Raw genomic sequence first — 17,631 nt, 5'->3', positions numbered from 1 at the left:
GCTTAGTGCTCCCCGAGGCCCCTTGTTCAGGCTCACGGAGCCACCCCCGTGCAGGGTGGCTAGCTAAGTCTGCTAGCCCGAGCTGCTTTCCCCAGGAACCCCTCCAGCACAGCACAGCCTCCAAAACCCAACAGCACTGGCCAGAGGAGCCAACCCCAGGACTCCAGGCTGAAGGCTGAATCCAGTCCCAGCTAGATGGAACAAAGTGTGTCCACACGACTGGCAGACTACCCGGGGCAAATGCCACGAGGGGTTATTTATTAGAATTTCACTGTGTGCATTGCGACTCCACCCTTCAGATCGCCTATGCGATTGTGCAATCCTGTGCCCTATAAATACAGACACTCCCGCCTCTGGAAGCCTCAGTGAGCTGAGCCTCCGGATCCTCCTTCGCCAGGCATCCCGGCCCAGCCTGCCCGCCGCCATGAGGACGCTCTACTTCCTGCTGCTGACGCTGTGCCTCCTCTTCTCCCACCTGGGCCCAGGTGAGCTTTGGGACACCCAGGCCCCAGGCTGGGACCTCAGGGGCTGAGTCCTGGGGACAGCTGCCCAATGTGTCCCTGGGGGGTGGTGTGGCAGAGAAGCACCGGCAAGGTAGAGCGGCCGGCTTGGGCAGAAGGCATGGGCGGGCCTGCTGAGCCTGGGGCTGGGGGCCATCCCCTGGAGGGACAGACTCAGCTCTCGGCCACTGACTGGTGGGGAGCCCAGCATCTCCCGGCCCTGTGTTTGCCGTGGACATGTGGAGGGGACTGCTTACTGCGCCTGCAACAGGCTCCTCACACTGAGACCAGCGGAGGGAGGGGCAGGCTGCCAACCCCGGGCCATGCCGGTCAGTGCGCGGGGCCTCCCAGCGGCCCTCTGGGAGCAGTGCCAGCTGCCCCCACTGGGACAGGAGATGCCAGTTCCTCTGGGTCAAAACAGAAGTGCACCTGAAGTCAGTCAGAGAGGTGGTGGGACCTATCCGGGGACACATCTTATCCTGGCCCTGCCGCTCATTCACTGAGTGGCCTGGAGCAAACCATGCGTGCTGGGCCTCAGTTTCCCCATTTGAAAAATGAGTGGGCCACTGCAGGTGGCCCTTAGAGCACCAAAGCTCCGGAATTCTCTGCAGGTCATCACTGCATCACATAGACATGCTTCTCCAAACAGGACTTGGTCCCCCATCTGAAAACTGGGTACAGGAGGATTCCAACACAGTTAGAGTGTTTCCAGCTGGAGTCTATACGAGGGGTGGGGAAATCAATCTAGTGAGTTGCCACCATGTTTTTTCAAAAGGACAGAAAACACTAGCGTGGGCCATGCAGTGAGCATCCGTGCTGTTTCCTCGCCCTCTTATTCTAGCTGGTGTGCAAATGTGTGCGTTTGTCCTCAGTGGCCGTGCAAAATCCCTTACTGCGGCTCAGTTCAAACTCAGAAAAGTTGGGAAGCCACTCTGTTAATCCCAAGACTTACCTTCAGTCTATCACCTCTAAATACGACCATGCGCCCGGCATTGAAAGCACGGGATATAAGTGTTTCCAAGGATGTGGAGGAACAAGCAGACTTAGCAAGTAGAGCACTACTGGTGAACAGGGCTGAACACTGAGCAACACGGGATTCACCCAGAGCCTCCCAGGGGACTCTTCCCTGCACTGTGCTCTGACAGCCCATAAATCCTGTCTGCACAGACTGCCAGGAAATGGATTCTCCCTACGGGGAGTGGATAAGTTTACTGTGAGAAGGGAGCTCAGTGTAGCTCCTGGAATGAGCTGCTTGGGTCCCAGCCTCACACAGTGACTCGCCCCGAGCCCTCATGTGGGATCAGTTCACTCCCTTTTCTGGGAAAGCCGGTAGGTTCATTTAGTCACACATGGGGAAACTGAGGCCCACATGCCCTGAGGTGAGTGACAGTTGTGTAGTCACTGCAGGAAACCATGACTTGACATTCTCTTTTAGCAGTTTTTATCCCTGTCAGAAAAAAACAAAAACAAAAACAAAAACCTGTTGCTTCCTTTTATCTTCTACAAAAATTATGTCTTATTTCTGTGAACACAGAATGCTGTCAAAACATCAAGGCAGTTCAGGTCCCTGTATCCTCAGGACGAGAACCCAGCCAAGGGGTGTAGAAATCAGGAGAGTCTGGGGCTCTGTGCTCACTGATTCAGTGAATATTTAGTGAACAGCTACTGTGTGCAGGCACTGATCGGAGAACATAGCCCTCGATCTCGTGACCTTACATTCTAGAAGCAGAGCGTGACAAGAAACCCAATTCTACAATTGATTATCTAATTACCACTGTGTTGTGGAATGCCACTAAGTTCAGGGTGGTAACACGTCACAGTGGGGGCCAGGAGGCTTTCCTGAAGAAGCAGAGAGGGAAGGAAAGATGGACGTCACTTTGGTGTGCACGGTAATTACAAAAAAACCCACATTTTTTTACGGCCTTCTGGACATTAAAAACTCAGGGTGGGTCACATAAAATTCAGATTTTATCTTCTCTTAAAAACAAAAAAATGAGGGGTGCCTGGGTGGTCCCGTCAGTTAAGCATCCAACTTCGACTCAGGCCGGGATCTCACGGTTGGTGAGTTCAAGCCCCGAGTCGGGTTCTGAGCTGGCAGTGCAGAGCCTGCCTGGGATTCTCTCTCTCCCTCTCTCTGTCTCTCCCCGGCTCTCTCTCTCTCTCTTTGAAAATAAATAAATAAACTTTAAAAAGCATGCAAAAGACGAGGCCATGTTCCCACACAGCACCAGGGAGCTACAGCTGTGGGGGCCGCGGTCCAGACGGACGCTGGTGTCCACACCACCGCAGACCCTGCTGCTCCCTATCGCCTCCCCTCAGGCCACTGCGCCCACGTTCGGCGTCTGCCTGGCTGCCGGGTGTCTGGGCTGCATGCAGTCCTGAGTGAGGTAAACTGCTGAAAGGTAAAAGGGCAGGGAGGGTGCAACCAAGGACAAACCAGACAGAAAGGATATCAGGTGGGAAAGCCCACGGAGGAGGAGAAAGAGAAACCCAAAAGCTCTCACTTTTTTTTTTAAATCTTTTTATTTATTTCTAGGAGAGAGAGAGAGACAGCATGAGCAGGGGAGGGTCAGAGAGAGAGGGAGATACAGACTCTGAAATAGGCTCCAGGCTCTGAGCTGGCAGTCAGCACAGAGCCCGACGCGGGGCTCGAACCCACAAACCGCGAGATCACCACCGGAGCCGAAGTTGGACGCTTAACCGACTAAGCCACCCAGGCGCCCCAAAAGCTCTCACTTTTAACTTAGTGCTTCGCCCAGGCCCCTTTGGGGAAGGAAGAATCATTACCCTCGTTTTGTGGATAAACGGCATGGCCAACCTCACCCAGGTGTGGGTCAGCCCCAGGGACATTTAAACCGAGACAGTGAAGGAATCAGAAATGGCTTCTTCGGAAAGTGGACTCGCCGCGAGAGGCTGGTCAGGGAAGAGTCACGTGGACACAGAGGCGCAGATGGGACATTCTCTTCTAGCTGTGCCTTTCTCCCAGGTGGTCAGCATGTTGCCATAGCAACACACAGCAAATCCACGGACAGAGGCGAGCGCCACTCCTCAGTATCCTTCCTTCCTCTCCCTCGAGGACGTGGGGAGGTCTCCAGAGTGCCTGGGCCTCAGTGTTCACCATCTCTAAAGATGAGGGTTTAGGCAAGATGGCTCCCAGCTCCCTCCTTCTGTGACCCCTGGTCTCTGCCCTGCCTTGCCCACACCTGAGCGTCTCATTCTGTGGTCCCCACCCCAACCTGCTTGCCTGAATTCCTTCCACCTGTCTGACCTCTGGCGACAGCCACCAGGAATGTGCCTGCTATGGCCTCTGGGTCCTATCCAGAAAAACATGCTCTCCCGTGCCTCCGACATAAGCGCACTGTGGCCTCCAAACCAGGCTTTGCAGAAGGCACCTGCTGACCGCCACAGGAGAAATGAGCCGTCCTCACAGAATGCCACACGTGGCTCTATCACAGCAGCTCTATGCATCTCACCTCACCTAATGTTCCAGCATCTCTGTCATGCAGGAACTACCGTCATCCCCATTTGAGGTATTTGGGGGGAGGGGGGTGGGTACTGAATCTCAGAAGAGTTGACTTTCAAATACTCAGCCAGCAAATAACGAGGATTTGACTCCAGCTGTGGCTCCAAACCCAATACTCTTTCCACAGGCTTCCCAAAGACCATGTGTTACCAGGCACATGGATTGATTTTGAGAATAATCTAGACAGAGGGCCCCTGGGTGGCTCAGTTGGTTGAGCGTCCAACACCTGATTTCAGCTCAGGTCATGATCCCGTAGTCTTGAGATCCAGCCCCGTGTTGGATCTGTGCTGAGCATGGAGCCTGCTTAAGACATTCTCTCTCTCTCTCTCCCTCCCTCCCTCTCTCTCTCTCTCTCTAGTCTTGAGATCCAGCCCCGTGTTGGATCTGTGCTGAGCATGGAGCCTGCTTAAGACATTCTCTCTCTCTCTCCCTCCCTCTCTCTCTCAACCTCTGCCTCTCTCCCCTGCTCATTCTCTCTCTCTCTCTCTTTCTGAAGTTAAAAAGAAAAAAGAAAAAAAGAATAATCTAGACAGGAATTGAGTTAAAACTCCTACCTATAAGAGGCACTGCTGGTTTCCAGCACGAGCTGGTGAGGACAGAGCTCATGAGCCGCGTGTCTGCAGAAGATGGTCTCTGGTCTCTGGTCCTTCTCCACTTCAGTTTGGGGTCTGTTATTAGTTTTGCAAGAGGGGCTTGTGCATTTGATTTTGTCCCCAGAGAGCCTGCAAGTGACGTCTGACCCTTCCTAGCCTCCACCGACGGCTCAATCGGCACCAGGCTCCTACGCTGACACGTAGCCTCTACTTCAGGGCCCCACCTGCTCGTGGGCAGGCCTGCCTCCGACCTGACTCCCACCCAACCACCTGGTCCCGAGCTCACCTGCTGAAGCCCAGAGGGCTCCGCTAAGCCGATGACACAGCTGTGAGCACCCTCACGTGCTCCCACCACGACTACCCTGTAGCTTCCCTGTAGGCGTGGGTTCTGCCGCCCGTGTTGTGAAAATCCAGACTGCGTTCCTCAGCTCTGTGTATCCGTACATGTGTTTGCTCCTCACGCATCTCAGGCTGATGGGTCACGTAGGCGGTGCTCTGGCTCCTGACATTCTGCAAGCCCGACCTTTTCCAGCACCTTCCCTGGTGCGGGCGGGAGACGGAGGCGTGGACCCTGACAGGTGGCAAATGTGGGCTTTGTCTTTTCCCAAACACTATAGCATTGGTGACTCGCTCTCGCCTCCACCTGGTGGCACATTAGCCCAAGAATCTTATAATGTAGTCAACCGTTTTGCCTGCCAAAAGTGTTCCAAAACCTCACAGGTGGTGCTAATTGTACAACACGAAGGCCACCTCCCTGCCCACGCTTCGAGCAGAGTCACAGGGAGCAAGCTCCATTCTCAGCACCCGACAGCCACACCCCAGGGCTCATTTCTCTTCCCTCCCTGTCTCCCGTTCCCTGAAAGGCTCTTCAAGTAATGCTATTTTCGTGGCTCTTCTGCATAAGGTTAAAGGTCCCTGCTGTGTTTCTCTTCTCCACCTGCTCTCCCTTGAACCACCGGCTCTGACCTGAGCAGGTTATAACCCACGTCAGTAGTGTGGAAAGCGGTGGTTCCTGCTTGATGCAGATTTATTTTCCGATGACTCTCCGACTTCAGCCTCTCTGGGGCTCGCTGCCCGGACCATTCCTTCCTCCCTCTTGCTCGCTTCCGTGCCTGACCCGTGGGCACATATGACCTAGTCAGTCTCCTGCTGCCTGATCACAACCGTCCTTCATGTGACCAACAACTATCAGTACCCCTGACTAGTAGCTGTCGTGTTTAGGTGGGATTAGGGACAATCCAGCTGTAATTGGATTAAACGTGGACACATCTGAAGGAGCCCCCAGTTCTGCCTCAAGCACAGAAGCCGACACAAACCAGCTTTCTCTCCTTCGCGCCCTTCATTCTTACCTACAAGCGAGTTTTCTCTTTCCCACATTCCTCTGGCTCGTGGGCTCCAGCAGGCTGCCGCGGGGTGGGCTGGATTGCAGTTCTCAGGCCAGCTCCCTGAGCACTCTTCTCCCATTTGTGTTTGTTTGTCTCCTGTTAGCCTCCTGATGGGTCCCTCAAGTGCAACAACATTCAACGCAGTAGACAACAGTGACTGTTGCGTGTTGGCAGTCTCCGATGAAAAGTTTCCAGAGTTTGACCATTTAGCGTACTGCTGGGTGTAGGCTTCTGTAGATATTCTTAGTGGGATTCAGAAAGCTCCCGCCAGTGTTACCTGTTCAAAGTTGTTATCATCAATCAGTGGTGAATTTTCCAATGCTCCCTGCATCTGTTGGCGGTGATTATACAATTTTTTTCCTTTAATCGCTAATAGGCATTGACTGATCTTCAAATGTTAAATGAAAGCTTGATTCTGTGAAATACACCGAACCTGGTTTTATTGGTTGCTGAGATTTGACAAAGGAACTCTGCTTCTCTACGGAGCAGGGAGGGTGAACCATAGTTTTCCTTTCCTGTCCCTGCATCACTGCTCTTTAGACACTGGCATTAAGATCATGTTGGCATCATATCAGGAATGGGCAAATGTTCTTTTTGTGATTCTGAAAAGCAGTGTGTCATGTAGATATTATTTCTTATTTGTTGTTTGGTAGAACTTGTGAATGAAGCCATTTTGGCCTAGAGTCTCATTTATGGACCCAATTTGTTTGATAGTTATGAAACTATTCAGATTTTCTAATTCTCATCTCTTTTAGTAAGCTGTATCTTTCTAAGAACTTTTCTATCTCAAAAAGACTTTTTCTACCTCAACTAAATTTTCAAGTTTGTTCAAGTGAGGATTCCATTTTTTATATGAACAGGAAATTCTTCTGATTTTTCAATTTCAACTAAATATTCACAAATATTCAACTTTTTAAATTCATAACAATTTTAGTGTTTTGTATCAATAGAAGATGTTGCCCATGCTCTCTTTTCAGTCTGCTCCCAATATTGACAAGGTAATTCTTTCCTGTTACTTCTGATGAAAACTTGAAAACTGATGACCCGATAATTCTCATTCTTTACTAAACATTAGATTCATCTAAGGAGTTTTTTTTTTTTTTTTACTGCCAGTACATAAACTCCATCCTAGGACAATTAAGTCAATGTTTTTAGGTGACCCTCAGCTGACTTTAATGTGTATGCAGCATGGAGGCCCAGTGGTCTACACTACAATTTCTCACCCTTGGTGTTACTGACATTTTGGGCCAGAAAATCCTGTTACCATGGCTGCTTTGTGCATTACAAGTATCTGGCAGCGCCTCTGGCCTCCACCCAGTAGCTAGATACCTAAACATCTGCTCCACATCCCCCAAGCTGTGACAACCATCAATGTCCCCAAACATTGCCAAGCATCCAGTCACCAGACAACCATGGTTCCAGGTCAGATGAGGCAGCTGTGGCAGGGATATGGATTAAAAAAGAGGGGAATTTCAAACGGGATGAAAACTAATTTCCGATAAGCAGAGACACATGACATCAGAATGGACTGTTCCCAGGGTGGTGACGGCCTGTTGTGTTAGCTCCAGTGATGGCCATAATAAAATAGCACAGTGTGGGCTCCTTTAAGAGAGGAACTTAATTCCCTCACAGCTCTGGAGGCTAGAAGCTCAGGTTCAACGTGCCGGCAGGTTTGGTGTCTCCGGAAGCCTCTCTCCTTGGCTCCCAGATGGCGGCCCGCTCTTGCGTCCTCACAGAGCTTTTTCTCTCGGAGTGTATATCCCTTTCCATATCCAAATGTCCGCTTCTTACAAGGACACCCGCCATGTTGCATTAGGGACTACTTTCATGACCTCACCTAACATTAATTACCTCTCCAAAGGCCCTAGCTCCAAATACATCACATTCTGAGGCACTGGGTGGTTAGGACATCAACATGTACATTTTGGGGGTGGGGCCACAATTCAGTTCATGGCACCTATCAACGAAGGCATGCAACACAATGGCTTGGTAGTCACTTACCCGCGATACCACAGGGCAGCTTTGTGCTCTATCGGATAGAATACAAGACTAGTCTAGAGACCTTGTGGTTACGAGATTCTGGGATACCAGGAAAAAGGCAGAATTCATTCCAACTGGGCAAAACAGGGGAAGCATTATAGCGCAGCCATACGTCCAACCTGCCATGAAAGGACCATGGATTTCAGCAGAGATGGTGACAGGAAAGATGGGGGAACAGGAATTCGGGTCAGAGAGGATGGTACAACTAGGCAGCATGACAACGGGGAGATGTTTAGGAGGCTCACGGGGTTAGAAGTGAGCTTCAGCGTTCCTGAAACACAAGGCGTGCGTTTGGGCCACTGTATGGGGTGGTACAATACTTTACGTGGGGACTAACTCGAATCCCTTGCATACCTCAAAGCTCTCTGGGCAGAAGGAAACCCTCCTCAGAACCCCGCTGCTCATCATAGGCTGACACAGACCTCAGACCAAGGGCGCTCTGCAGGTGTCTCATTTCCTGGGCAGCCCCGGAGACGCCTGAGTGCCAAGTTCTTGGAAGACAGAACTCTTGGCAGCACTCTGCAAGGAGTTGCTTTAACTAAAGTTCTAAGGTCACTGTAGCCACAAGCCATGAGTCTCACGCGTTTTCTCTCCCTTCTTACAGGTGCTGGCTATCTCACAGGTCTCGGCCAGCGGTCTGACCACTACATATGTGTACGGCAAGGAGGAACCTGTAACTTTTCTCCATGCCCACTCTTCACCAAGGTCTATGGTACCTGTTATGGTGGAAAGGCCAAGTGCTGCATGCGTTGACTCTGGCCTGGGAGTGATGGATGAAGCATGCACAAGTCAAGTGAAGGTTTTGTAATGCTTGTATTAATAAAAGAAGACTTTTTTTTGTTTTGCATCCCTTCTTCATCCCAAAATGAATCTTGTGTCTCCTGCTGGAAGAGGTTGATAAAGTAAGAGGGTTTGGAGAGTGGAACTCGGCCAGGCCACAGAGCCAGCCCAGTACAGGGATGGGGGGTGCCTGACCAGGCTTGCTGACATCACTTCCACTGCATTTGTCACCAAACCAACACGTGGGCAATGAGACCCGGGATGCATGAGCAGGAGATGACACAGAGGAAAGTCTTCCCTGATTCTAGAGGGAGCTAACCCCAAACTCAACGTCTTAGCAGCCTGGTCAGTGAAATGGATGATATGCAGAACCCAGACGGCTGCCCTCTCTCCTTCCTGGGCCTGGGGCAGCGGGTGGGTTCACTTTACCACTGGAGACCCTCTCTTAAAAGCACAAAGCCCCTCCTGTAACTCCCACTCTCGCACCTAGACTTCCTCTCCACAACCACACAGCCTAGCCACTTATCGCTGCCGAGGGCATCCCTTATAATCACAACTTCTCAGCTCACTCCCTTGGCCTGTAGACACCTGTTGCTAGAGGAGAATGGGTCACTTTCCCTTTCTTCCAATAAATTTTTTATCACTCTTGATGACACATGTAGTTCTCTGGTCTCATTATCTCTAATGACAATCTCATACTCCACCTCGATATGTTAGAAGCACAAATGAAAATCAAACATTGTAAANAGAGAGAGAGGGAGAGAGAATCCCAAGCAGGGTCCACTCGGTCAGCACAGAGCCCGATGCAGGGCTTGAACTCATGAATCATGAGATCATGACCTGAGTGGAAACCAGGAGTCAGACCCTGAACCGACTGAGCCACCCGGGCGCCCCCTGGCTGCACATTTTAAGAGACTACAGCTGACGACGTTCTCACCCACTCTCAGCACCCCTCCACTCAGCACCTTCCCCCACCATCAAAGGTCCTCTGAGCTCTTGCACTTACCTGCACCCCCTCCCCCCACTTGTGCCCAGGACGTTTGCAGGCTTGCAGCTTACAGAGTGGCCAGTACCGCCCAGAGCCCGGGCTCTGGTGATGAGGCCCTCCTGCTTGGCGCTCCCCACCTTAGCGGGGCCACGGCCGCTTCTGCCTCTCCCTCTGCCTCCCCCACAAATGATGGACACTCCTCACCCTTCTCACCACCACGCCCACCACTGCTGCATCCCCTTTTCTGAGACTAGAATGCAAACAGTATTGGCTGAGCCATCCCAGAGGGAAGATGGTTCTAGAGCTAATGGGGTGCGTATGGTTCTCTACAGCCCACTTCACTTTGAACGCTTGCAAGGACCAGTTTCTGGCCCCTATGATAGTAGTTGTGTCGATGAAAAGGAAGCATTGATTTTAATAAGCTCAACACACAGTCCCAGACCCAGCTTTATTACTGCAGCTGTCCTTAAGGAATTACCAAGTCCACTTCATGTATAGCCAGCCCACGTGCTGACTCCTGAGTGGGCCGTGTCCACTGAACTAGACTGGTTTTGCACGGTCATCCTTTTAAGGAATATCTCCCTATTATGGAAGGCACTCTGCTATACTCAAAGCCTACTGACTCAAACGTAGTGTTATATATAAATTATTTTCTGCCTCTTATGTTTTGATAGTTATAAAAAATGAAACACAAAACAAACAAAAACTTTCCTGGCGGGGAAGAGACAGCCCTTCCCGGAGCTAGCTGACTCTTAGCGAGAGCAGAGCCCCAGCCAGGAACATCCCATCCAGAGCCACCCTCCTGTCTGGCCCATGCACCCAAGGAGGCCACATCCTCTCGCCTCTGTTGTCCCAGGGCAAGGCCCCAGGTTACCAGAGTCTACCCCTCCAGCCTAAAGCCTTCCAAAATTGTTCAAGCAAGCCAATCACAACCTGTGAAGCCTTCCCTGCTTTGCCTTACCCTCCGAAACACCACTAAAGGCAGGGCCTACCCCCTCCCAGTCTTTCTGTAGTCTGCCCCCCGGCCACACTGGCGTTCCGGCGTGCCCCTGCACCGTGTGCTGTTCCTCCCGTCTCTAGGACCCGTGAGGGCCATCCGCCTGTGCCCTTGAGCCCCCCCTCAGTCTCCCGGTGGCCGCACTTGACTGACCATCTCAGGGAAGACGACAGAATGCTTAGTGTTGAGAACAGCACGCCAGTCATAGCCTGGAGGGGATGCAGGAGGTGCCCCATAATGGCCTGGCTGGCTGTGTGGCCGTCCCCACTGGGCTCTGCCTTCCGTGGAGGTTCAGTGGCTGCTGGTGCTCCGTGTGCTGCTCCGCTCTGCGCTGCCTCTTTGGGGCACTGACAAGGCTTCTGACCTGAAACGGGGGACCTCCTTCTCCTGGAATTCAGGCTCCGCTTCCCTCTGGTCCTGGCTCAGCGGGAAGGGGAGAGGTCCTCTCGACCCCTCCATGAGGCTCGCACAACAGGCTACCATGATCAGAGGCTCCCCTGGAGGGGGAGGGGAGAAGAGGTCTCCCCTGCAGCCGGCTCACTGAGGGTCAGGTGCGGCTGATCTGTAGGCAGATGAGGGCTGGGCGCCCGTGAACTTGCTCATGCGGTTGAGCACGTCGTTCACGTTCACCATCCTGGTGTTCTTCCTAGCCAGTGAGGGGCATTCCTCTGAGGGAAGCCCACCACAGTGCCCCAGGACTGTGGTGGACACTACGCCTTCTCCTCTGTCACAAGTGCACCCGACCCCACGGGCTGTCACGGGTCCTTCGGGACTATGGCTTGACATTTAACAGAAAAGGGGAAGGAGAAGGAATATTTCATTCCACGCCCCCTAAAAGGCCTGAGCAGTTTTCTTGGCTGAGAAGATCTGCCTTCAGGGTTGATATGAGGACTCAATGCGATGGTGTGTGTAGCACCACGGGGCACGGTCCCTGACCCATGTTAAACACAGGAATGGAAGTCGTCTTTCCTCTTCTCTGCCTTAATCTTGGAGGTGTGGCTTCAAGAAGGGAGACGTGTCATCTCGTCCAGCAGTCAGCGGTGAGGAGCCTGGCTGGCCACCTGCACGCAGCCCTCTGTCACCCCGGCCACCTAGGTCACTATCAAGCTGGTTTTTCTGCCTGTGTGGGTTCGAGAGCTTCCGCCCGTGACATGGAGTCTGACTCACGGCTGAATCAGAACATCTGTGCAGGAAGAGAGACACTTCCCGCAGTCGGAGACTCAGGAGATCACAGAGCTGGAACCGTGGGAGTTGAAAGTGAAAAAGACCCTGCGAGCCATTCGTGGCGGGAATGGGAAGGAGACCCTGGTCTCGGGCCCCCTCACCCCCTCCTGGACCCTAACTCTTCCTCCCTTAAGATCATGCCCAAAATGGTGATTAAACCATGAAATGCTTATGAAAATTCACCCAGCAAACTATCACCGCTTCGACCGAAACATCTCAACATATCAGGTCACAAACCAAAAGCCTCTAATCGCGCCTCAGTCCCATTCCATCCCGTCGGGGAAACTTTCAGTTCTTAAAGAATGTCCTCCGGTTACTAAGATGTAGCTCATCTAGTTTCTAACTTCAGTCTCACCCCCTGTTGGACGTCCCTGTCCCCGGAGCGGGCGGATGCGCTGCCTCACCTGCAGGAAGTGAGGAGGCCACGGTGGAGGTCTGCGCTCGCCACCGGGCCGCGGGAGGCTGAGATGGCGCCAAAGGCCCACCTGGGATCATCCCACAGACAGCAAGGGCCTCCTTCCCTGAAAACACAGCGGTCGGCGGCGATGCAGGAAAAGGCGAGTCTGAAGGGAAAGAGCGACTGCGTACGGAGCAATTTGGACTCAGCCTTTCCTTTCCTCTCCAGGCACCAGCGAACAGCCCTGCTGCCGCGCAAGCGAGAGGGCAGCAGACGCTAGGCCCACTCAGCGAGGCTGGGCGACCCGGCTCTTCCAGAACGGCCTCGGGGGGCTGCTCGTCTTTAGCGGCTCCCCGAAACTCCCCCATCCTGTGTGACCTCCCACCCATAGGAAACCGGCCCATGTGCAATTCTTTCTCACGTCACATTTTAAGGCAGGAAGCTCCAGGCCTCAGGGTCTGCCCATGAACTCACCGTGCAATTCTGCGTGCGCCCCTGCAGCCCGCCCCTGCTCACTCCTGCAGCTCGCCCCTGCAGCTCACCCCTGAAGCCCAGNCCGTGCAATTCTGCGTGCGCCCCAGTAGCCCGCCCCTGCTCACTCCTGCAGCTCACCCCTGCAGCTCACCCCTGCAGCCCGCCCCTGCTCACTCCTGCAGCTCACCCCTGCAGCTCACCCCAGTAGCCCGCCCCTGCTCACTCCTGCAGCTCACCCCTGCAGCCCGCCCCTGCTCACTCCTGCAGCTCGCCCCCGCCGCCCGCCCCCGCAGCTCACCGCTGACGCAGACACCTGCGGGCCCAGGGCGCGCGCGAGGGACCCAGGAGCCCGGATGAGGACGCTGCGCTCCTGGGCGCCACCTAGTGGCACACCGCGTAACGTGGGCTACGTCTCCAACAGCATCATCGATCGGCTCGGGGCTTTCTCAAGGCCTCAAAGCCAAAGCTCTGAATAACCAGTCTCCGTGATCAAACTTCCAAAACCAATTCGCTGAGTATGATTTTCCCTAATTACGTGTGTGGCTTAACTTTAAATTGTCTCCACCAACTCAACAGAGCCCCTTTGTCACAAGGCAAAGGAGAACNTCCTCTTGGGATCGGTGAGCAACAAACTATCTTTCCAATGCCAGTTCTCTCCTGATCTGTTGGCCTCATTGCATCTCAAATTCTCTATCAATTCACTGTATTCTAAGGAACTACCTAATCTACCAGAGCGTCCGTTGAAGCAGGCGGTCCTCAGGCCCACGTGTGGGAGTGCAGACAGCGTTAAACTCCCGCCCGTGATGGACGGTGGCACGTGCCTTGAAAAGGGATCCTCGGCCAACACGACAGCCCGAGAAGCCAAGCGAAACTCTGGCTTTTCTTCCCCCTGGTGCTAGTTAATCTTCGTTTGTTATTAACACGTCCAGTGGGAACAGCACCTACGAATTCCACCGCCTGGTTTGCCAGCTCTTACGAAGCAGGAGACCACAGCGATTTGTTCAGGCCCCTGAAACAGACTCCAAAGACGGACTCACCTGCTTACGGGTGCGTCGAGGACAGTGGCCGAGCCGCGCGCTCTTCCCTCCTTCTCGCACAGTCCCGCGAACCTCGCTCACTGCTCCGTGTGACACACTGCAGCTGTCTCCCTGGGGGACGCTGGCACGTGTGTGAGACAGACGGAGGGGCGCGGCCATTGCCCCCAGCACACACCGTGCCCTGCAGCTCCCCGAGGGGTGTGTTTCCAAAGTGCCCACAGCAAAGCATGTCCGTGAACTTGGGCCTGGCCTCCGTGACCTCTCACAACTTTCTCTGCTCAGAGCGGCAGTTTGTGACCTAAAATATAAGGAGAAGACAGCATCACAGAAGAGAAAGCACACCCCAGCCTCCTCAGTCCCTCATGTGGGACACAGGTGGCTTTTCTCCGGCTCTCGCTCCGTTCTACGCGTTGTGTGCTGCTTACAATGGGCTGTGGGTTCCTCCAGTCACAGAGAGACCGTGTGTAGCCACAACTGTGTGATGTGAAGAAGGATGGAAACCATCCACACACGATCCTGGCCTCACAGTGCGGTTCCAAGAATCAGTTGGAGCTCAGAGACAACAGCTCGTTCCCCCGTGGTGTGGCCAGCAGGTCAAGTCACGTCACGCCCCCAGCCAGGCAGCACCTTCAGGACTGTGCCCAATGCCGCTTAACCCACCACAGTAGTCGCTTACGGCACTGCCTGTACCTGCTCCTCTTTCTGTGGTCCAGGGTTTGAGCTGAGCTCTTGAGGGCGGGCTGTGTGCATCTGACGGGTTGCTTCTGCACTGGACAGTCTCAGATGGCCCTGCTCATATCTGGTGGGGGTGGGGGTGGGGCCATCTCCAAGCACTCTCCAAAGTCAGGCTCCCACTCTCCCATAGAGACAGGGGCCCGGGGGTGCTGTCTCCTCACTGGTAATCTCTCAAAGAGATGGCCCTTGTATCCTTGGGAAAGTCCTGGGTTGTAAAACTGGCAAAGTTTAAAAGTTTTAAAAAATCTTTTTTTTTAGGGGCGCCTGGGTGGCTTAGTCGGTTAAGCGTCCGACTTTCGCTTAGGTCATGATCTCGCGGTTCGTGGGTTCGAGCCCCACGTCGGGCTCTGTGCTGACTGCCAGCTCAGAGCCTGGAGCCTGTTTCAGATTCTGTGTCTCCCTCTCTCTTTGACCCTCCCCTGCTCACGCTGTCTCTCTCTCCTAGAAATAAATTAAAAAAAAAAAATTAAAAAAAATCTTTTTTTTTTTAAAGATGGGAGGGGGGCGCTCATTCAGTTGAGCATCCGACTCTTGATTTCGGCTCAGGTCACGATGTCACGGTCATGAGTCTGAGACCTGTGTCAGAGTCTGAACTGACAGCACAGAACCTGCCTGGGATATTCTCTCTCTCTCTCTCAAAATAAATAAATAAACATTTTTAAAAACAAGATTTAAAAGGATAGAGAAAACATCTGCAGTGACAAATGTTCTAGAGTAATAGACATCACATCTGTCTTGGTCAGAGGCTGGCCCAAGCTTCTTCAGCAGACAGGATCAGGGTGCAAAGAGAGAGAAGAAGACAGAGACAGAGGGACAGAGAGAATGAGAAAAGTTGCAGGACCCCTGTGGCCCAGGCTCGGAACCTCCACAACCTAATTTCTCCCACACACGTTTGGTCAAAGCAAATCACAGGCCGACCAAACTCGAGGGAGGGAAGAAAACACTCCACTTCCTCATGGAAAAAGTAGCAAAGTCATGTGGCAAAAAGGTGGGCATCTGAACGTGGAAGGAATCTGTGGCCGTTTTTTCCAGTGTAACACAAAAGGGTTAGGTGTGTGTGTGTGGGGTGTTTACACATTAGCAATGCACAGTCGTCCAGCTTCTGAGACTTCTGCACGACCCCATGCCCACTGTCATCCCGTCGCTGTCATTTGGGGTGGAAACCGCTATTTTCGCACTTAAGGCGAGCCTCCAGGGACAATAAACCCTTGTCTCCATGATGTTTTCTACTTTTCCTTTCAACTCCCCACCCCGAAAGCATCAAGGCAGCACACGTTAACTGTGGCTCTTATTATTCAAACTGCTGCTGTCCCAGGAAAAATACCCTCCTTCCAACTTCTAAGTCATTGAATTCTTTTTGTAACGTACAAAATATAAGACACATGTACATGCCTCAAATAATACCTGGGAATTAAAGAAAACTTTTTTTTTCTAAACTTGAAATGTTGAAGAAAGTACAGAATCCCAGAATGATCTCTCCCCAACCATAAACAGTCTCTAGCCCCAACACTAATTTCTATATCTGCTTTCAGTTTTATATTCCTTTCCTAGTAGAGGACAGTCTTGTTTCCAAAGTGTACATACTGCGACCTACTGCCTTTTCAAGAACACCAGAAGGAGGATCTAGGGACTCGAAGTCAATAAAAGGAGAAGCCATAGTAGACAAAAGGGACTTTTGTCAGGGAGGTTTTGGGGAAAATGAAGCTGAAGGAATGAAAACCGAGGCCTTAAACCTGCTCCCTTGTATGGGCTTGGAGGGAAGACAGTCAAGAGGTTTACAGGAGGTTTTGATCTCCGGTACTGCCTCTGAGTCTCTGAAGCAGGGAGACCCCTAGGAGGGCAGAATTTGCACTTCTGATGAGAACACCAGACATGCACCACAAGTGAATGGAAACGGGCGTGGTGGAGCAGGGAGCCTCGTAGGATAAGCAGGCACGATCCTCAAGGAAACAAAGCATTTTAAGATCAGTGCAAGGGGAGGGAAGAAGCGAAGATGTCTGACTGTCAGAAGGCAAAGACGTCTGAAGAGGTGGTGTTACTTTGGTAAACGATAAGCGATCACAAAACTTCTGTAGGTCTCCTGGCTTTGTAGATTCACTGGGTGGTCTGACTCTGTTTCCCCTTCAAGATGGTAAGTTCTTCAGCTATGGCTTTTCCTACAATAGAGGCCTTTGTAGGAAAGGGGGCCATAGTCCGTCTAATTAAACCGGGGTGATCAGTACAGCAAGATCCGACAGAAAGTGGCAAACCGGTCCTTGACTCAAGAAAGGTGNCCGCCCCCCCCCCCCAAATAAAAAGAAGGAATGGTTTGGCTAATTGGCTGCCTTGGGAGTTAAAGACCCCAAATTCGTCATCACCACCGGCATGGCTCTCACTTTACAGTGTGCACAGCAAATGGAAAGACCATGTTTTCCGGCGCGCTGCATTACCACCTGCGCATTGCAACCGCGGTTAGTCCCCAAGCTCATCTGGAAAAACCATGAGGACAGAGATCCAGATGGATTCGAGTGTGAGATGCAGAGGAAGCTCCCAGTCTGAAATTCCTTGTGAAATTTCAAAAAGACCAACTAACGCCTCCAACCCAATTCCATCCACACAAACGCACTCGGACTAGCGGTTACCAGGGCTGTCGTTCAGCGGCCAGTTTAACCGTGTCGTGACCAGCCCACCTGCAGTCACAACGACCACGGGGTTTGGGCAACTGCAGAGAAACGCTGCTGCCCCTGTGGAGGGGACTGANGAAAACTCGGTGCGCCCCGCCTCTGTGCTAGCGGGGATAAACCGGCGCGGGCTCTGCACCCCCAGCCCCTCGCCCTGACGCTTCTGGGGCCGGAAGCCTCCCCGACTCGGGCGGCGGGCAGGGGAAGGGGCGGGGGCGAGGAGGCGGCCCGGAGGCGGCGCGGAGGATGCATGCGGGGACCCTGGGGCTCTGGGCCCTCCTGCAGGCGGCCCAGCAGA

General features: G+C 52.8%; 2 protein-coding genes across 2 annotated transcripts in view; both read left to right on the top strand.

Moving 5' to 3' along the window:
* Window positions 1–407: 407 nt before the first annotated feature.
* Window positions 408–8,854, top strand: DEFB1 (defensin beta 1). The gene is made up of 2 exons (XM_077746213.1): window positions 408–485; window positions 8,646–8,854. The coding sequence occupies exons 1-2, from the start codon at window positions 425–427 to the stop codon at window positions 8,792–8,794; spliced, it is 210 nt and encodes a 69-aa protein (XP_077602339.1). The 5' UTR covers window positions 408–424; the 3' UTR covers window positions 8,795–8,854.
* Window positions 8,855–17,579: 8,725 nt separating this feature from the next.
* XKR5 (XK related 5) overlaps window positions 17,580–17,631 on the top strand; it is a 23,302-nt gene continuing 23,250 nt past the window's right edge. The window contains 1 exon segment of the mRNA XM_077746214.1: window positions 17,580–17,629. Coding sequence (XP_077602340.1) covers window positions 17,580–17,629 — 50 coding nt within the window.

This window comes from Crocuta crocuta, unplaced genomic scaffold (genome assembly GCF_008692635.1).
Source record: "Crocuta crocuta isolate KB4526 unplaced genomic scaffold, BGI_CrCroc_1.0 scaffold1318, whole genome shotgun sequence".
Lineage (NCBI taxonomy): Eukaryota > Metazoa > Chordata > Mammalia > Carnivora > Hyaenidae > Crocuta > Crocuta crocuta.
Note: the sequence above shows the minus strand (reverse complement) of the source record. Positions and strands in the feature narration are given on the sequence as shown.